The sequence below is a fragment of the Ursus americanus genome, chromosome 20 (genome assembly GCF_024610735.1).
Source record: "Ursus americanus isolate L20-20 chromosome 20, mUrsAme1.1.p, whole genome shotgun sequence".
In the NCBI taxonomy this organism is placed as follows: Eukaryota; Metazoa; Chordata; class Mammalia; order Carnivora; family Ursidae; genus Ursus; species Ursus americanus.
This window is the reverse complement of record NC_142146.1, coordinates 26,095,000-26,116,243: the sequence shown is the minus strand read 5'-3', so window position 1 is coordinate 26,116,243 and position 21,244 is coordinate 26,095,000. Positions and strand designations below refer to the sequence as shown.

At 43.6% G+C, this 21,244-nt stretch overlaps 1 protein-coding gene across 7 annotated transcripts in view; it reads left to right on the top strand.

Annotated features, from left to right (window-relative positions):
• PLCL2 (phospholipase C like 2) overlaps positions 1–21,244 on the top strand; it is a 185,877-nt gene that overhangs the window by 138,615 nt on the left and 26,018 nt on the right. For 5 of the 7 annotated variants that reach the window (XM_045791687.2, XM_087870176.1, XM_087870177.1 and 2 more), the window contains one exon: positions 7,465–7,540. The exons of the other annotated variants lie outside the window; for them this stretch is intronic. In XM_045791687.2, coding sequence (XP_045647643.2) covers positions 7,465–7,540 — 76 coding nt within the window. The remainder of the gene's footprint in view (positions 1–7,464; positions 7,541–21,244) is intronic. 7 annotated transcript variants of the gene reach the window in all.

Sequence of the window (21,244 nt, the reverse complement as noted above, 5' to 3'; positions counted from 1 at the left end):
CCTCGGAGATGTATACCTGTTTTCATCTCAGCCGCTACCTTGGTGCAGAAAAGCCCCAATTTTCCAGCACCAGAAACAAGCCTGGCTCTGATTGCTGCAGACTGCCCCGTTGTAGCCACGGCTCTGCTCCACCAAGGAGGAACTCCACACCCTAGATGAGTGAACACATTCAAGACACTTTGTAACCTGTGAAATCCTTTATGGGGGAGGGGGAGTTAAGTTTTTCTTATCTGTCGTTTCCCCTCTAAGAGGAAAGAGTCTTTGGCTCTCCCTCTGTGCCACAGCAAACCAGCCTTTGAGCCCTGCTCTGTTCCCTACACAGTCTCCCACTATCATCCTTTCTTTCCCAGTCCCGCTGCCACCTCCTGCGTCCCTAGTCCCTCCTGTCCCTCCCAGTGCTGTGGCTCCCTGCCTGCTTCCTGTCCCCACCTTCACGCTCCCCGCCCTGCCTTTCTGCCTGCACCTTGGTCTCTGCTCAGTTGTAATTCCGGTACCCCATCCAAGCTGACCCTTCACTCCTTTTCTTTTCTTTTCTTTTTTCTTTTTTTTTTTTTTTTAAGATTTTATTTATTTATTTGACAGCGAGAGACAGTGAGAGAGGGAACACAAGCAGGGGGGAGTTGGAGAGGGAGAAGCAGGCTCCTTGCCGAGCGGGGAGCCGGATGCGGGGCTCGATCCCAGGATGCTGGGATCATGAGCTGAGCCGAAGGCAGACGCTTAAGGACTGAGCCACCCAGGCGCCCCCTCACTCCTTTTCTAACCGCGTTTCCCTGCTTTCTGTAACCTGATGGTAATGCCGGGAGAGGGTAATGAGATTTTACATTGATTCATCTCCTGCCCCCTCGCCACCACGCCTGCAGGGGGCCCCAGATGCCGTAGCGGCTGCCTGTGCGCCTCTCTGTATTCCGGTTAGCAATTCAGTGGTGGTTTGCATCTGGCAGAGCCTTAGGTTCTTTCTACAATTTTTCTCTCATATAGGGTTTTTTCTGTACTTTCCTCTGAGTTGTGTAGTGGAAAATGTGGAAGTGGAAGTGAGCTTTCCAGAGGCAACCAGGACAAATTACTCTGGAAACCGTTTGCTATGTGGAAAGTGTTTCTATAGTGACCTTGCTGGAAGGGATGATGATCGCAGCTGTTAATGCCGTGGCATACTCGGCCGCTGGATGGTGACCAGTTCTCGGCAAAATGTGGCTGCAGCCTTCCCCCTGTGTGAGCCGCAGAGCGGGCTGGGTTTAACTGTAGCAGGCAGCTGGGCAAAGACCCCCACAGTGATAGAACTTTGACGCCCCCATTCAAGTATGTGACTTTCAGATTACTTTCAAGTATTAAAAGTGATCTTGTATTTTCCATTGTTTCCACCCTGGGACGTTTTGCTGTACTTGGACACCTTACTCAAAGAAAATTGTTACCTCTGAGTTTCAGTTTTGAAGTCCTGGATCCCAGTGTTCTTGTATTTGATTCTAAAATTCTTCAAAATTCCAAAAACTTCTTTTTAAAATATTAAAAAGAAAGGTAGTGTTATTAACTCGGGGAGATACTACTTTTTCAAGAGCACAGAAAGAAACACCAAAGCTTACAGATTCCTGAGAGAATTTCCTTCTTCTCTGTCCCATTCTCAGCATTAGCGAACTGACTCAGTTTGTAGGGCTGCGTAGGACAGGGTGATAGATCTCCGGTGACACTGAGCTTTAGAGACATCCATACAGATAATTCTGATTGAGGGGAGGACACTGCTTTCGATTGAATTGGGTGGTCTTCTGAAGACCTTGATCCTTGATTCATGTTTGCTGTTTTGCTACTCATTCCTGGAGTCCTGAGCGGCAAGTCCTGCTTTGGTCCAGGGTGGTACCTGAAGCCACACCTGCCACCGGGCATTCACTGGCCACCGAGGCCGTCCGTGGATCTCCACGACAGGAACCCAGGGGGCGTTCAGAGGTGGAGGCAAGTGTATCGTTTCTCTTAAGTCCGTTGGCAGGTTTGAGAATGAGGCTCAATTACTTGAGTCTGTTATATGTCACACGGTCACAGAATGTGTGTAAAGAAACAAACCTTCTTTGTTACCTATATATTCCCTTTGTAACTTCATGAGAGATAACCACGGCCAAAGCAGCAGCAGCAGCCCTGTGTGAAGGTGGGGACGGGCAAAGCCAAGTCTTAAGAGGGAGGCATTTTCTGTCTGCAGCTGAGGTCAAAGCAAGATAAAGGGAAAGATCTAGGACTCAGAAGATGTTTTGATTAAACTTTTTTCACCCAAGGACTTGAAATTATTGGCAAATTGTTTTGGTAATTATCAAAATCTGTGTTCTGGGATGAAAGGAGATTCGGCGTATTGTCCAAAACCAGACGTAAGATCCTTACATAAAACTGTAAACTTGCTTATCCTGAAAACAGAATTTTCCTACTTGATGTGCAGATTTCAAAATAAAAAATTAAGCAGTCTGTAGAAATCTAGTGATATAAAATATATCACTATAGTAACAGTTCTCATAACCATATCCGTAAACAGAGAAGTTTGCCTTATACTAATATAGGGAGTTACTTTCAAAACGGAACATTCTTATGAAAGGCATTTCTGGTTCTGTCCAACTTAATAAAATACGAATTTTTACTGGCCTTTAGTTGAAACTTCCTGCTTTTCATCTGCTTGATTCCTGTATTAAAACCCTATATTAGGGTTGATCAAATTTATGAAATGGGTTCCTGGGCTATGTTAAATCCATAGATTGTCCTAATGCTTTAGTTCCAGAAATTTAGGGAGTTGCTGGTACCTGGACACTAATAGAAGATTTATTAGCAACAACTACACAGAAGCATCTTGTGCTTCATAAATAATAGGAGCTGTCTGTGTGGTAAGTTACTAGGGTTAGCAGCAGGATGATCTGATTGTTGAGCCAAGACCCATACCTCTGTGTTTAAAGGGATCAATGGAAATGTATTTGCATTAATGCAAAGAATGCTTCTAAAGCCAACCACTCTGCTGGGCCTTGCATTACACTGACATAGGCACGTAATATATACAGAGAAAATAATTTAAAGCAGTCTCTCCCTTTGACTCATCTCTTGATGTCACTCTCCACGTATTTGCTTTTGTCTACTCTGAAATGCTTTTTCTAGTAGTTTCACATTAAACGTAAATGATTTCTGTCTTATAATGATGAATTGTTAAGTGGAGCCAAGCAAAATGTTTACTGTTGTCATTTTAAAAGAAATGTTTTCCCTAAGCGCTTTACAGAAATGTTATTTTAAAAGACAATTCTTGGGGTTCCTGGGTGGCTCAGTGGGTTAAGCGTCTGCCTTCGGCTCAGGTCATGATCCCAGGGTCCTGGGATCGAGCCCCCCATTGGGCTCCCTGCTCAGCAGGGAGCCTGCTTCTCCCTTTGCCTCTGCCTGCCTCTCTGCCTACTTGTGCCCTCTGTCTCTCTGTCAAATAAATAAATAACATCTTAAAAACTTTTTAAAAAAATCTTTAAAAAAAAGACAATCTTAGGTGGAAGTCAGCAGTGGAAATATCGCACCTACTGTGTGTAGCACCTGTCAGTCGTGACTAAATTCCTTTCTGCTTTTGTATGTCTTTCCGGCGGGGATGCCCTTTGCTCAGCTTTCCTTGTGCAGTTGGTACTCCTGCAGCAAGACGCGTCACAGTGCTGTGGGAAAGCAGGGGCTTTGAGGTCAGACACAATGCATCGTCTCTCAGCTGCAGTCCGTTTGCCCATCTTACCAGAGGACCTTGGGGAAGCAGCTTCACTCTCAGGTCCTCAGTGTTCACACCTGTAAAGCCAATGCCATAAATATCCACCTCACATGGGTTTTGTGAGCCTTAAATGAAATAGAAAGCACCAAGTACACACCTGATGCCGAGGAGGCGTTCGATGACTTTCATTTTGATTCATTCAACCAACACTTGTACTATTTATAATCACAGCTTGTTACAAAGCAGCAGACCCAGGCGGAGATGGGCCCCCACTAGATGGAATGGCCTCCTCGTGCTGGCCCTGCTGTATCCTCCCTGCGTGCCATGTGCCCTGCGTCGTTCACAGCTGTGAGCTGGACGAAGCAAGACATCAGCCAGCTGGGTGGGCAGGCAGGAAGGTCCACTGCCTGGCCCCACCCCCTCGGCCCCCTGGACCCTGGTAGTGCACTTAGAGGAGCTCACAGCCCAGAGAGCTTGCTGGGAAATACCTAGCGGGGCTTCTTCACTCAAGGACAATTTACGCAAATAGTGCAGGAGTTGAGGATTAATGAACTCACTCCGTGGACGAGAACTATAAACTGTTTACTATACATTAATGTCAGTACCCACCCTAACTGTAAATATGTACCCTAAAACTATAAAAAGATATAAACTGGCAGTTCCTCCTCCCCAAGGAAGTGGTGGAAACATTTAGTAACAGGTGCGGCAAGATGAATCATCTCTGCTAAGGTTTGGATATGTTTTCTTCCTGCCTTCTCTAAGTTCTACTGATTGTTTACTGTTGTGCCTAACCTTCTCTGAGGCTGGTTCCCTCCAGAACGTCCCTCTAATAGGGTCTGCAAATACCTGCCGCGTTTGCTTCCAAACCTAGAGGAGCGGCTTTTCGCTGTGTTCGCATTCTCCACCCTGCTGGAGTAGCCAGCTTCCTACTTTACATACTGCTTGTAAATAAGGGGTGGGGTGTGTATTCAAATCCAGTCCACAGACAGAGCATCAGCAAGACCCGGGACACCGCCAGTCACACCCCCACTAACTACGTGGCTTAGGGGTAATTAACTTTGTCACACCCAGTAGCGCCTGGGCTGCAATGGCAGTGCCACATCTTGTTGTTGATTATTTGCTCACAGTCCTGGGTCAGCAGCTAGTCTTTATTCACACCCTCAGAGGGCCTCAGTGACTGTCCCAAGAGTAAAGGATTGATCCTTCAGGTATTATAGAGCATTGGAGGCAGCTTCTCTCCAGACCCTTGAAACGGATGTGCTATCCTTGAACCTTGCATGTATTTTACGCGAAAGGTGCTTAACTATTTAGCCTCTGGTGATACTTTAAACTGGAAGGTGCTTCTAAGAATAACGTGATTTGTTGTTTCTCTGAGCTTCATCACGCCAGGCTGTTCAAGTAAAACTAAAATTGGTAATGGATGTTTGAAACACTGCCAGTGAACATATGAAGGGAAGGCGTACTCATTCAGCTAATCTTGGGCTACCAGAAAATGTTCTGCCAGGGAGTCCATTGTCATATCTGTCTGCAAGTGTCTTCGTTGTGCATCCTTTCATTTAATCCTCACAGCATTATGCAGGTAGTGCCTTTTATTAAACTCATTGTATAGGTAGGAAATTATGGCTCCATGATGTCTAATACCCTGGCCTAGATGGCAGAGGTAATGAACAGCAGAACGAGGATTGGAGCCCATATAAATCTGAGCTTTTTCCGCCCCCACAGCACCCCCAGTAAGAGTGTGTTTTGACCACCTTTCCCCCACAGGTCATCTGTATGCATGAGCCTGTTCTTAATGCTGCTGTCTTGTTCTCCTACATTCCTTCTGTTATTGCTCCTGTCCTGCTCATCTGCTTCAGGACCAGCTTCATTCCATTGCTGGTATTTTTTTTCCCCTCCTTTTTCCTATTTGAGTGATGGAGGCACAGTTGGCCAGTTCTTTGATACTGAGTTGTGACAACCACCATCCTTGCTTAAAGAAGTCCTTGCTTCTTCATATCTCTCATTTTGGCTTGACTTCAAAGCTGAAAAAGGTTACTGATGACGGTATGAACCTTTTCAGTATGCAAATGATGTCATGGGACGAATGACTTTATATCAGTGTATTTGAGCTCTTAGCTATTCATTTTTATCATTGCCTGTTCAATATGTCAAGCTGTAAAATAGAATATTTCAATTTACAGGCATGACTCAGATGTTGAAGAATGAATGTGAAAATACTGAATTCCAAAGTGCAAGCTCTTCCACTGGGATACGGGCTTCTTGAAGATTGAGTTATATCCTGTATGTCCCTGTGTCCCAGTTCCTGCTCTGGGCCATGGGTAATGAATGAAGGCATAAATGAACACCGGTGTTGGCCTTAAACCTTTTGGTGTTCACTATAATTTTCTTAGAACAGTGGACAAGTTGATAAATGCTGTGTGACTCATTTTAAGAATCTGGTGTATTTCTTAAGAGGCATGTTGATTATGCTTTGGTTTAAATAAGTTTAACTAGTCAAAATAGGGTGTTCCTTCTTTGAATTATACAAATAATCCAACCTACATGTATTTGGTTTCTATAAAATAATAGCTGTGGCAGTTAGTGATAAATACTATAAAGAAAAACAAGACAGAATTTAAAGAAATAGAGAATGATGGATTGGTGTTTGTTATTTAAAATAAAATGGTCATTTAAAATAGATGAGTAATATTATAATACAAGATATTTGGACATTTAAATACAAAAAGTTGAAATCTATAATTAAGGCAAGCATCATAATTGTACCCATTTGAACTATGAGAGCTGAATCTGGCTATCCCATTTTCATAGTGATTTTAGAGCCAAAAGATTACTTCAGACAGATCTTTTCTTTACATTTTGGTAAATAAAATAATTGATCAGCTATGCCCTGATCCTTTTTTTTTTGTTTTTTTTTGTAATTCAAGCTTGGCTGCTAAAACAAACACATGTAGTTTGGAATAAGAACTCAAAATTGGACTTTTTATTTTTATTTATTTATTTTTCAAAATTAGATCTTTTAAAATCATTGATAGGAACATTAAAAATACTAGTTTGAGTGATATCATTAGTGATGTGTTACATAAACACCATTTTAAGGGGTGCCTGGGTGGCTCAATCAGTTAAGTGTCTGGCTCTTGATTTTGGCTCAGGTCATGATCTCAGGGTTGTGAGATTGAGCCTTGCCTTGGGCTCTGCGCTCAGTGGGGAGTCTGCTTGAGAATCTCTCTCTCTCTCCCTCTGCTCCTCCACCCCGCACTCTCTCTCTCTAAAAAGAAATAAATAAATCTTAAAAAACAATAAATGCTGTTTTTTGATCCTCATGGTAAGTTTTAAGCTAATTTTCAGATGAAAGCGTTTTAGCTGAAATGAGTAAGGTGTGTAGGTGGCAGAGCTTTCTGTAAGATGAAGTTGAAGATTTTGTTAAAATGAATGACCGAAAATGTAATTTAAAACACAGATCAGATGTGTGCACATATTTATTTGTAGCTTTTCACACTGAAACAGACTCCATTCGGTATTGACTCAAGGTTCAAGTTCAGTGTTGTACAAGCCTAACTATGAGACACGATACTCCCCAGTCTGTTGGAACCATTACATGGAAGGCAGGATTTTTCATTGTGTACGTACACATTTGGGCCGAGTTGTGGGAAGTCAGATAAGAGAGGGTTTTGCCCCAGCGCCTCGGCCTGTGTATAGAGGAGAGCCCCCTGCACGTGTGTAGACCAGCGTTCGGTCGTCAGGTGTAACCCCGTGTCTGGGTGTTCCCTTTGCAGATGATCCAGTCCCTCAAGGCTGTCATCGAAAACGCAGATGCGGTGTATGAAAAGATTGTACATTGTCAGAGGGCAGGTGAGTAAAAGTTTGTTTCTTCTCTTTAAAATAAAATTAGTAGCGTCATATATGTAGCCCCTTAAACTGTTTTATCTTTTAGACACTATATCCAGGAAATCAGATATAAGAATTATTTTCCCATGGCTAAAGAAAATACCGATTCACTGCTTCTCGAGCCCAGATAACAAACTCACCTGGGGGAAGCTTTTCAAATATACTGACATCGCTCTGGGGTGTGGTTGAAAGATTCATAGCTGTTAAAATCTCCCAGGCGTTTCTAGCGAACAGCCAAGATGGAGAGCCACTGCGCTGACCTCCCCTCCTCAGCGTACCCTGTGCTGCTGACCCCCCTCCAGTGCCCCCATGACCTTCCAGCAGACGGTGGGAAGGGTGAGTGAGGCTTGAGCAGAGAGAGAATAAATTCTCAGAAAGGAAAGTGGGCACCGGTTACAACCTCTCAACCTCTTGACACTTTTTAATGCACTGGCATGTTCAAATGCTGATGGATTCATCAATTTAATATCAAGATGTTATACCAGATCATAAAATGCTGACATCTAATTAATTTTAGCTGAGATAAAACCAAAAATCAAGTGTTCTGCATTGTACTTAAGAATAGACAAAATGGAATTCTTTCGATTTTCACATTTTGTTAGAGTGTCATTTTGGAAGATGTTAATACGGAGAATATTTGTAATACATAAATAACAGTATCTGTCCTCAAGCTTAAGATTTCTGGTTGCTATTCTTTTTTTTTTTTTTTTACCTTTTTTAAAAAGTTTATTTCTTTATTTTTTGTAGTCTCTACACCAAACGTGAGGCTCCAACTCACAACCCTGAGATCAAAAGTCTCATGTTCTAACTGAGTGAGCCTGGTGGCTATTCTTTAAAATCAAGAAAATAAGTACCACTTAGCCTGAAAAGAAATCATCTCTTATCTCAGAAATGAACTCGTTAAAAATAGATCAAAGATACATGAGACCATTTTCTTTTTTGGTGTTTATTGAAGGAATATTCACATTAGTGACTAATCAACAGACAAAAATCCTCATCTTGTTTTACTCATCTTGTTAGCAAAATATTATTAGCTAAGCACTGTTTCTACTTCTAGTCCTTTCTGGGCTAATACTCTCTACAACCGCAACTAAAATGAGACTTCAGACACCATTTTTTTTTTTTTTAAAGATTTTCATTTATTTATTTGACAGAGAGAGAGACAGCCAGAGAGAGAGAGGGAACACAAGCAGGGGGAGCGGGAGAGGAAGAAGCAGGCTCCCAGCAGAGGAGCCTGATGTGGGGCTCGATCCCATAACGCCAGGATCACGCCCTGAGCCAAAGGCAGACGCTAAACGACTGAGCCACCCAGGCACCCCCAGACACCATTTTTATGCTGTCACTGTTGTACGCAGAAATCATCCAGTAGCTGACTAGGGTCTGTTGTATCAAATCTAAACTTCTAACTTCCCAACTGGCCAGCCCATTTTGCCAATACTATATAAAATTTGTTAGTTAAATCATCTATTCATCTAATAAATAGGTTTTAAACTTCTGCCATACAAAGGTACTTGTAGGAGCTATCACATACCAAAATATTAAAAAATAAGCAAGTTTGGTGTTTGCCTTCTAGAACCTTCCAATCAAGCAGGAGGTAGGCAAGTAATCACACATACTCAAATGTATTGAATACTTATGCTGTGTTACTCAGGAGTCTGAATTTGGTTTGTGGGGCAGTGGGGAGCCATCGATTTTTGAGCAGAATCGGAAAGAACTTGAGCTTTAAGGTGATGATCACAATAGCTGTGTGCAGAGAATTTTCATGGGCGGAACCCAATTGGGAGGCTGTTGGGAACAGTGAGAAGGAAAGGAAGTGATGGTGTGCATCCAGCCTGGCCTTTGGGCTGCCCTTCCCCCTTCCCGGTGTGTTTCTCCTTAGTCAGATTTTCACAAGCCTCTCCTCTGGTAAGACTTCTCTCCTCCTCCTCTCTGCGCATCTGTACGTTTCTTCCTTTTGTCTCAACAGTCTTCCAGGAGACCTTTTATGATTGTCGGAGTTACGTTACCTAGCCATTGTTTTCAGCCCTGCAGAATGTGTTTGGTCCCGCTCACAGAGGTTCAGTTACTGTCTGTTTTATTAATGTATTCCGCGTCCTCTAAACAGGCTAGTAACCTGCTATGCTGGGGGGGGTTGCTAGAATTACTCTGTACTTTATCCACGGCACCTGTTCTAACATTCTGCACAGAGTAGTCACGCGAATGCTAACTGACTCAATGTGATTTGGCTTGTATTAAGGATTCAGTTCTACTCAATGCATGTATTGTCATGAGAATTGTGGACTGTTAGAATCTGAAGCTGCATTTATCGGACAAAAAGAACTATTTATTAACAATATGAGTTAGGGTCAGTTCTTTGCAACTTCATTGGTTTATGAAATTTGACCATTTCTAGCATAATGCAGCTTTCTGTTGTTCTGTTTAATTTCAGTGAGGGATAGATTTGCTTGTATTTGAAAAGCTGAAGGATCTTGCCTGTTAAGAATTTTGCTTGGAGGGCAAAAAAGAATAACCACTGTGTAATGGTTCACATTGCTCTGGGTTTGAAGATCTTGAGAAGCACATAGCGATTATCTTTTGGTTTCACAGTTACTGCTGACCGCCCACACAGCCCTTCTGTTATTCCAAGTGCTTATTTTAGAGTCCTTGATCTTTTGTTTCTCGTGTTTACAGTTATCGGAAGGGCATATAGTCATTAGTCATATGAAGAATTGCTAATTTGTATTGGGCTCAAAAACATTTGCATGAGATTTTACTTCTGATAAATAATTGCTATTCTGCATACAGAACTTGAATCTGGCCGTGACAAAATGAAGATACAGGTACCAAAGTGCCCTAAGTGAGGATTCTTTTAGAAGCATTTCAAACTTCTAAACACAAGTTTATATTCTTATAGATAAACCTTCATCCAAACAGCTACATGAAATATGGAGTCACGCCACTGCCTCCAGTCCTGTGTTCGAAAGCATGCCTGGTTTGGACAGGTTCAGCCTCCGGCTATGTAGTTCTTTTTTTTTTTCTTTTCTTTTCTTTTTTTGAGATAGAAATGGGTTTTTGCTGATGGTGTTCTTGGGGAGAGGGGTTAAGGCAGGAGAGGAATGCTGAGAAGTGAAGACCCCCAGCCAAGGTGGGCTGGGATCCTGCAGGCCCCGGCAGGCAGGCACATGGCCTGAAGGGACTCTGGGGAGGACAGGGGAACCAACCAGGAGATGGGCAGTTCGGGCAGCCTGCGGAGTCTACTCTTTTAAGAGGAGAGTATTGCAGCACAGAGGGCTGAAGGGGACGAAGGGACATCTTCATAAGCAAGCCATATCCCTAAAAATAGGAAAGATCCACTGAAGAGGTAAAGAGGAAGACATCTCAAAAGATGAGACAGGGAGTAAGGAGGGAAGAAGTGAGGAGGGCAGAAATCCAGGACAGTTGTGAAACACTTGACCTTTGAAAAGGGGATGAGCCCCTCTTCTTCCCAGACACTCCGGAAAGCTGTGACATCGAGAGAAGTTCTGAGGAGGAGAGGACTGTTTTCCATTGGGCACGTGGGTGCGCACATAGTGGCGTTGGAGGGCACCAGCTTTGGGGGTGAGGGTGTGGAAGGGGGGGCCTCCGGACTGGGGCAGAGTCCAGCGGCCTAGCGCCAGCAGGGTTACCGGTGACACGGAGGAGGGCGCAGGAGTGATGCAGGGCAAGGGGGTCTGGGCCGACGGGTGAGTGAGAGAGAGGGGTCAGTGAGAAACGGCGTGGCTGTACAAGCACCATTGTGCGTAGATCCAGGAGCACAGGTGAACACACACACTCTCTCTCTCCTAAATGTAACGCATGCGTATTCTTCCAAGAAACAGCAAAGGAGGAGATGGCCGAGGAGCACGTGCAGGGGAGCTGAGCGGGGATCCGTGGAGGGGGAAGCTTCCTCAGAGTTCTTCTTTAAAAAGTTTAAAAAAGGTGATGAAAGGGTAGCCAGACTCTTTCTGGGGAAAAGTCTTTTCCACTGTGTCCTCTCTCTCTCTCTCTCTTTCGCCGGCCCCCAAAATGGCAGCCTGTCTTTGAATTTTAATTTCCTCTTTGGTCACTGCATCGATCTGCTTCGTAAAGGATGGGAAGATGATGTAGAAGGAATCCCAAACTGCTTTTCTTCAGTGCGTTGGGTGTTTTTATCTGGTGAATTTAAATGGAAACTAATTTGCTCCCTGGAAAGGAAAAAGAAATCAAAGACATACTTCTTGTTAAAATGGTGAATTAACACATGCATTTCATTTCCCCTCCCTTCAGAACCTCATTAAAATGACAGTAAGGGCTTGTTGGTTTTTGCTTTTTTTTAAGGCATAAGCCCCTAAGGACAAAATGGGAGGAACAAAATTTTCGAAACTGAAAACTACTAGCTGAACAAGCGCTGATTGACTTAGCGGCGCCGGCGAGCTGAGTCTGAGGCCACCATGGGCACGGTGGGCACAGTGGGCACGGGCGTGCAGTCTCGTGCTGCAGGCCACCCCCCGCCTGCGCAGAACCGGGCTGCACCAGGGGCCTCTGCGAGTTGGGTGAAGGTAGGGATGAAATGGAACTTTACATCAAAAACTAGGGATGTACTGTATGGTGACTAACATAATATAATATAAAAAAAAATAATAAAAAATATTATTTAAAAAAAAAAAGAAAGAAAGAACTGTCTGAAGGGTGGATTAAGGAGGAGTTAGGCTGCGGTTGGCTGGGAGGCTGCATGTGTCCTGACAGCAGAGATGTGAAAATAACAAAATTTTCCTCTTTCATTTGGGGAGTTAAATAGGTAATGCTCGGGGGAAAAAAAAATCTAAACATTATACACATGTTACTTAGAAATATGGACATAAACACTAAAACAGGAAACAAACAAAAAACCTCAGCTAAAGGGGTTGAATATAACTGCTTCTGGAAAAGGGGAGTGGGTAACAACAATTTGGCTCTTTATTTATTTATTTTTAAAGATTTTATTTATTTATTTGACAGAGAGAGAGAGAGACATCCAGAGAGAGAGGGAACACAAGCAGGGGGAGTGGGAGAGGAAGAAGCAGGCTCCCAGTGGAGGAGCCTGATGTGGGGCTTGATCCCATAACGCCGGGATCACGCCCTGAGCTGAAGGCAGACAATTAACGACTGAGCCACCGGGGCGCCCCACAATTTGGCTCTTTAAACTATGTGCATAATTTTGGTAAAAATCAAATTACTGATAAATTTAAATTTAATTTAAATGATTAAATTAAAAAAATAAAGAAAAAGGAAAGAAGGAATCAAGGACCAGAAGCTGTTACAAGGATCCCTGACTGAGGATATTCCAAGAGAAGGCATGGGCCACACTCCCAAGGCACGGGGACGGCATTGGGTGATGAGGTGGGGTTTCTGCCGAGGACCCCAGCCGGCACCTCTGGCATCATGGGCAGGCCCAGCGCACAGGTGACGTCTGGGTGCCTGGATGGGCGAGAGCCTCGTTCCTCTTCTGGCAGGAGAATTGGTTCTACCCTCTTTCTGAATGACAGGGGAAGTTCAAGCTCTAGATGAAAGAACCCCCAGCCCACCCCAGGCTTATTTAAATGGAAGCTCCTTCTCTAAAAGCTCTAAGGGATTCTCATGCATGGCAGGGTCGCATCATTACCCAGTAAAGTGGGCTATAAGCTAACCTTCCAAATAATGAAAGCTTTTGTTACCCTTCGTTTTAATCCTTTTAATGGAACACTTTCCGTAATAGATTCTGTACGTCCCCGCTTCCTTAAACTTGGTTTGCTGAACATAATTTGAACTTTGATGACTGAGGGTCACTTTGAGAGGCATCCGTTATTATCTTGCGGTGTAACGGCGAGTCCCCCGGGAGCTTGTACATCCCAGAGGACCCCTAACCTGCTCTGCCCGCTCAGATCCTGTTCCAGGGTTAATGGTTTATTTGTTACTTCCATTCAATTTTCACTTCCTACTGCTAATTTGTACTGTATCCGACGGCCTATTAGTACAGCGACTCTTTTTTCCTTTCTAATTTGCTGCTTCTAGTCTGCCGAGCAGTTGGCATCTCCCCCGTGGCCAGGCTTGATAGATTTGTCTCAGGGGAAGCAAGTGAGAGCCCGACGCACTCCCACACGGAGAGCACAAGCAGAGCAGCGGGCCAGGCCTGCATGTCCTGCATTTGATTGCTCCTTTTTTTATTTTGCAAAGTCCTTGGATCTCAGTGTGTTCCTAGGAGCTGGGGTTACCAGATAAGCAACCTGTCACCGTCCACCACTTGCTTTGCTCACATCAGTGTTTCTTACCCAACACAGTAAACATAAAAGCAGCCATAAGATTTATCCTGAAAGCACCTCGCAAGTGTTCGGTTTGGAAAAGTTTGCAAAAGGAGACCTGGGAGCCTGTAACTTCTGTTTTCATTTATGTCAGGATGTTTCTCAGCTGTGTCTGACAGAAGTAAGAGGTTCTTCCCTGGGGATCCAAAGACCTGTGTTCTTGTGTCTTGCTGGGTGACATTAGGTTAGTCGCTACCCCTCTCTGTCTCATTTTTCTCCTTCTGAGTGGCATTGGAGTATATGATTCCCTCCTGGCCCCATGGGTTCTGAAATGCAGTGACCTAAGATCAGTTGCCTAATTAGCAATTTTAGAATGGCTTGATTACAATTACTTAAAAAGATTACAAGATTAAACAAGCAATCCCATCCAGTGGCATGGGGATACTAAAATTACAGCCCATCAGCATGAGTTTCAAGGGGGAAAGTTAACGCCTAACATCAAAGGTGAAGAGTGACCTCTCTGAAGGTGAGACACAGACCTGAAGTGAGACCTGGTGTTGAATTGCCAGATCCTCCCCCCCGGCACTTCAGTTAACTCACAGTCAGTGGAGGCCTGGGAAGCCAAGAAGTTGCAAGTCTGCCCCACCTGCCCTTTTGTTCTCCCAAAGGGAACTTGCTGATCAGGGAGAGTAGAGAGAATGATCACAAAGGGGACATATAGGCCAATTCAGGGCAAAAAAATGTCAAAATAAGGGTTCTCTAGAACCCTCTGCCTCACCACACCCCTCCATCTCCTGTACCCATCATCCCGTCCCATTTTAAGATTCCCACATCAACCACCACACAACAGTAGTTCTCCTAAGTGTGGTCGGAATCTCCTGGATGCTTATTTAAGATGCCGTTCCTTTACCTCACCCCCGATATCAAATCAGGAATTTGTCTTTGAATGAGGACATTCAGGTTTTGAGAACCTCTCAAAAAACCCCTTTGGGGTTCGTGCTCCACTCTGCCCCTCAGAGGAGCAAGAACTGTTCAGACGCAGATGTGCACTTGCTCGTGGGGTTGATTGGCAGCCAAGCTGTCTTTCTCGGGGGCATATTTCTTCTTCCTAACATACCTTTCATTGGTGAAACCTCTCCACAAATGAAAGGGAGGGAATGTGGGGGGATGCTTGACCTCGCTGGGATACCTGTCCTGTGAAAAAATCCCAGAGCTATGCTTTCTTGTCACTTCTTCCTCCCTCCTTCTTCATAAACCCACAGAGTCGAAAAGCATCACTAGGATGCAATAGGAACTGTCAGGGTCACCTCAGCAGGTGCTCTGCTGGAGAGGGGTCAGGCTGCTCTCAACTCTGGCACTCCCATAAAAATTTTTTGATACTATTCTATTACACTTATTAAAGCTGAGAAGAACCACAATTCAAATAAAGTCCACAGATAAATTAAATCATCTTTCTCAAATACCAGAAGGATAGATAGATAGATAGATAGATAGATAGATAGATAGATAGATACCGAATAGATATCCTTGGGTCTAAAATAAATAGTCGAGGTGATCTCTAAGGCTTTTCCAGCTCTCAAACTTGACGGTCTACAAGTCCCATAATATAATATAAATACGGGATTGTAGTGGTTAAAAGTGAACAAATGCATTCTAAGAATGTGTAAACAATAATAGAGATAAGTCTTCTTATAGAAATAAGGAGTTTAACGCAACTTTAATTAACTTGTATTTTTTCATTACTGGTCAGTCAGTGCCATGTCAAAAACATGTCATTATTCATGTTAACATATAACAGGAAAAACACAGTTATGCATTTGCGGAATGTGTTCAGTGACAAGATATACTAATTACTTATTAAAGATGCAAAAACAATAATGGAAGGTCTCTGCTATCATTGAAAGTTATAAACCACGACCAAGCACATGGTGTAAATAATAGGTACAGTTGAAGTTTGAAGAAAGGAATAAGCCCAGAAGGTTCTGTTGGTAGGGAAGGAGGTGGGCTTGAATCTAGGGACTTGAGGGAATGCAGGATCCATGGAGGCAGAGCAGAAGGAACAGGGCTTATGAGGTGGGCACAGTGTAGAAGGCCTCACTATCGAGATGTACTTTCTGTGCACATGAAATATATCGTCCTGGCTAAAGGGAGATATTTGCTTCTGGAAGCAGCAGAAATTCGGATTGGAAAATAGAGCTTGCTTTGAATGATGGAAACCTTTTAATTCAAGGATCAAGTATTTGGGGTTGCATTTCTTGACCAGCATTTCTCAAAGCTTGTTTCAAGGACCACTAGTCATAGGAGGAGCTCATCATCAAGTTTCCGTAACAAAATGTAGTCCGCCTTGGAGATTCTCAGTACACATTAGCGTGCTAAATATCATCCAGTTTAACTCAGCATGTCCTGAACTTACATGGTTATAAAGCCCTTGTTTCAAGTTCTGTCACTGTCTTGAATACTTTAGGAAACTGCTGTGGGTGGTAGGGGTGTGAAATAGTTTGGAACAGGCCTGGGGACTCACTGACTGACTCATCTCTGCCCTTTGCCCTTCATGTTCACATGCTCCTCCCAGCAATGGAATGTGGGTGCTTGCACTGTGGGAATAGGACAGAGTTGATTGTGAAGGTCCGTTTCAGGTTTGGTGAACAAGATCACAGTAGGATGGCACTGCTATAACAGACACCACAGACTGGACAGTTTATAAACCACAGAAATTTATTTCTCCCAGGTCTAGAGACTGGGAAGTTTAAGATGATGGTGCCAGTAGATGTGATATGGTGGCGGGTGAAGGTCCACTTCCTGGTTCATAGATAGCAACTTGTTGCTGTGTCCTCACGTGGTGGGAGTGTCTAGGGAACTCTCTGGGATCCCTTTTATAAGGACACTAATCCCATTCGTGAAGGCTCCACTCTTATGACCTAAGCACCTCCTCAAAGCCCCACTTCCTAGTACCATGGCATTAAGCATTAGAATTACAAAATATAATTTGGAGGGGGACACAAACATTCAGACTTTAGCACAAGGTCCAGTGGAAAAAACTAGTCCGTTGTTGAAGCAGCTATAATGAAGCTTGGGATGGAGTCAGGCTTACAGATAGAATTGGTGTCATCCATATGGAAGAGTTACTTGCTTGGATGAGTTCTCTAAGGAAGAAAGGGTTGGGAGGAAATACTGAAAATCCAGGGAGATGATTATGAATCTTTAATTCAGAACTGGTTGTTTTATGTAACCTCAAGTCATAAAAGCATTCCCAGCACACTTGATACCATATAGTCGGCTTACTGTGTTTTCTTGCAGCTCGGATATAAACTCCTTGGGGGCAGAGTTTATTCATCACATATCCCAAACTCCAACAACAGTGCCTGGCATCCAGCAGGTATATGTTGAGTTGAATTGAATGTTGAATGCTGCACTTGTTAGTTCATTCTTTTAGTCACCAGACACTCCCTACTCCCAGTGTGACAGAAGCTGGGGACTTTGCTCCCTGTCCCCAGCAGGCTCCAAGTTGAGTGTCCAGAGACAGGTGTGTGAAGAGAACCCCACTGCACAACGAACGCCATGTGGGCTCCACAGCAGGGCCTGTGGTGAGCTCCGTCGGGCATGATCAGGGAACCAGATCTCAGAACAGGAGCTGAGTCCCGCCACTGCTGTGTCTGGGAGCAAGGCAGGTCGGGACAGAAATTCCAGGCAGGGAGAAGAGCCCATGCAGGACTGCCCACGCCCGCAGTGGCCGTGACAAAGGGGGGAGCAGCAAATGAGGCTGGAAGCGCGGGCAAGAAATGACACAAACCCAGAAGCTTAAATGTAACATTGAACAACAAGAAAAAAACTTGATATATTAGACTGCATGAAAAGAATTCTCTATAGCAAAAACTGTCAGGATCAAAGTTGCAACAAAAAGTACAAACAGAAAAAATGTCAGCAATACAGATCACAAAGGGCTAATACCCCTCCTCTGTAAAGAACCCTTAAAATCAGTTAAGAAAAAGGCCAACAACCCTATATTCTTTGCAAAAAAATTGAACATAGTGCATGATAACAGAATTCAGAAGACTAAAAACAAAGTGAAAAGATGTTCAGCCTCATTTGTCAAAGATTCGGACCTGTTCCAAGTACAGGGAATACAGTTATGAACAAAAAGTCTGAATCCCTGCCTTCGTGAAGCCAGAATCTAGAAGATAGAAAGAAGATAGAAAAGAAACAAAAAGCAAATAGATAAAACATTTAGGTGTCAGGCAGTGGTGAGTGTTTTGGAAACAGTAAGGCAGAGAAGGGGAGAGAACGTGGGCCCGGAGTGTGGGCAGGGTGGCTCTTTTAAATAAAGTCCTCATTGAAGCCCTCAGTGACTTGATGGAAATATGATTGGAGGTGGGGAGCAAGCTTTCCAAACATCCGGAAAAGGGATGATCCCAGTAAGAGGGGCTATGGAGGCAGAGGCCTTGAGGTGAGAGCATTCCATGTATCAGTGGAAGAATTAGTAGGCCAGTGTGGCTGCCGTGGCTGCAGGACAGGGAGGGGTGGGCGAGGGCTAGGAGCCAGCGTGAACAATGAGCTGGAGTTACCAGGAGGCCAGACACACGGGCTGGCTTTGTTCTCGCTGAGATGAGAGGTCTTTTCCTGAGTCTGGGCAGATGAGTTGAGGATAGGGCATGGGGGCCAGAGCAGTGGCCAGACCATTCAGGAAGCTCTTGCAACAATTCAGCACAGTGTGTGGTGATGGTTTGACGGGTGGTAGTTGGGGTGGAGTGATACGAAATGTTTACATGCTGGATATTCAGCTATAGTCTAGATATGCAGATTGGTTGTGGGGTAGGAGGAAAGAAAGAGGGAAGTCAGTATGACTGCGAGATTTGGGGCTGGAAAGGGGATACTGCTATTTACTGAGGTGGGGGCGACTGAGGAGGAGAGGCTCGAGAGGGAAGGGCAGGGATTTTGTTTAGACAAGTTAAGTTATGCCTAGTTGAATTCCACGAGTAAGGTTTGGGTGGGAGGTCCAGACTGGAGGTGTAATGAGTTTGGAATCCATAAGCACAAAGGTGGTCTTTCGAGTCTGGAGACTGAAGTCATCTAAGAAGTGACTGTGGATGGAGAAGATGGAGCTCTGGCCCTGCAACATTCAGGTGTCAAGGAGGACATGTGGGAGAGCAAGCAAGGAGGTTAGAACACAGCCAGGCAGGAGAACACCGTGATAGTCTAGAAGTTGAGTAAATGAGGTATTTCAAGGAAACGCCACTTTTCATGCATCAGATCCAAATGTTTGTACCCAAGCCTGCAAAGTCACATCACATATGGGTCATGATGGATTGGTGAGGATATAGGGGAAACTGATACCTGTCATATTGTTGGGGGGTCCACACCTAGGGAGGGCCATATTGCAGTAAATGTCAGATTTACAAGTTATGTACACTTTGAACCAACAGTTCCATTCTTTCAGCGTTTACAGATATGATCACATACTTGGGGAAGGACAATATGTACAGAATTTTCTTTGCAATACTGAGAACAAGCTAAATGTTACACCCTAAATATTCAATAGGAAGGCCTTCGTTAAATACATTCTGATAGATCCACATAATAGAACACTATGCTACCATAAAAAAGAATAAAATATAAACCTGTATATATACATTCACCTGCACCCACACATGCTGTGTATTACGCGTACAAAAAGAAGGTCTTATATATACATACAGGTTAAATAAATATTTCATATATATATATGTATATATATATATAATATATTGTTTTCAAAGTCAAACAGTGTGTGCTATTTGCTAATATTTGTTTTAAAAGGTGGGGTAGGAGAATAGGGCCCTGTGTGCTTGTGAGGGCGTGAGTCTGTCTGGGAGAATACGTAAGGGGGAGTAACAGCGGTTGCCTGATGGGAAGGGAGCAAGAGGACTGGGGGATGGGGAAAGGAAAGCTAACTCTCTGTATACCAGTTTATACTTTTTAAATTGCTGGGTCAAGGCACAATAATGTCTGATCAAAAATTCATACGAGAAGAGGTACAAAAAGCAAGGGAGGCACAGACAGGGTAAGGTGACGAGGCCGGTGTGTCGCGGTGATCGTGCCGAACTGTAGTAGAGAGCAAGGATCCGATTTAAGAGTGGCGATCCAAACAAAGGTGTCCTAGATTTAAAAAACTAATGTTTGAGTATAATTGGGGTAAGGAAGGCCCTTTTACGGCTCAGCAAAATGAAATGGGGGGATCCTGCTACCCACATCATCGCTCCTGGGACCCCACCCCATGTGCATCCCGTGGCTGCGTGTTGTGGATGGTGGCCTGGCACTTGGATTCCACAAAGGCCTGGAAGTTACACAACTTCCTCTCACCTAGATTTACCCAGATGGAGCAGGCTGGCGGAGGAAGGAAAACCTCCCTCGTGCGATTCATTCACAAAGTGTACCGCTGTGGATGTGGCATTCCGGGGATCTTGTCATCCATCTGGGTTTCAGGCATATATTTAAGAGACCTGGTTTGTCTATCCCACCTCATGTGGAACGGGATTTAACAGCTCAGAAATCCATCTTAAAATAATTTGGCTTTTGTTAATGCCAAGATTGGAAAAAAGGCCAAGAAAAAGAGACTACCAACTGGAACTGTATGAAAAATAATTAGGCATTTCCATGTCTCCGTGGGGGTTATGGTGTAAATGCCCACGTGTCAGCAGCACACACAAACTTCAGACCCCTGGACTTTAGGGGCAGAACGTACAGTTTACAAAGACTGTATATTTTAACGGGTGCTGTGTGTAAATTAGTTGGAAAAATAATCAGATAACCTCTTTTGTTTTCAAGATACTTTGATGTGCCACAAAACAACATGCAGACCGTACTTATTAAGGTACTTTTAATACTGTTGATAAATCATCCTCTTGAATGAGGTCCCAAATAGATCTGTGTTATATGGAACTCCATCTTCCGGGAAATATCTCGTTACACCTAATTTGGGATATTTGAAATAAAATATAAATATATATTTCTTTTGTCACCGTTTGAAAGATTTTGCCCTTTGCTTGTGGTTTCTATTTTCAACACATAAAAAAAAATACTTTCGCACTGAATGTGTTTGTGATAAAAGAGCTTTTTAGGGCAGCAAAGTAAATTTTCAGTTGAAGAACTAATCTTTTAGTATATAAGTTTAAGATAAATATGTCTCTCTTTTGAATATTTTTTAAAATTATATTTGTTTCTAAAAATATTTAGCCTTGCACTACATGGTGTATTTTAGATTCATATCTTTTAGATTGGTAGAGAAAATCCCAACCAGAATGTTTGAAAGGTCATCTGCTTTATGTTTGGCAAGAAGAAATGGCATTCGTTTCAGTCAAAGAGGAAATGATGCCTTGTTTCTGAGTCTCCCTTCCCTTCCAAGCAAAAGCCTCTTTTTTATATCTTATTTATTGTATGTATCATGTATTTTTAAATTTTT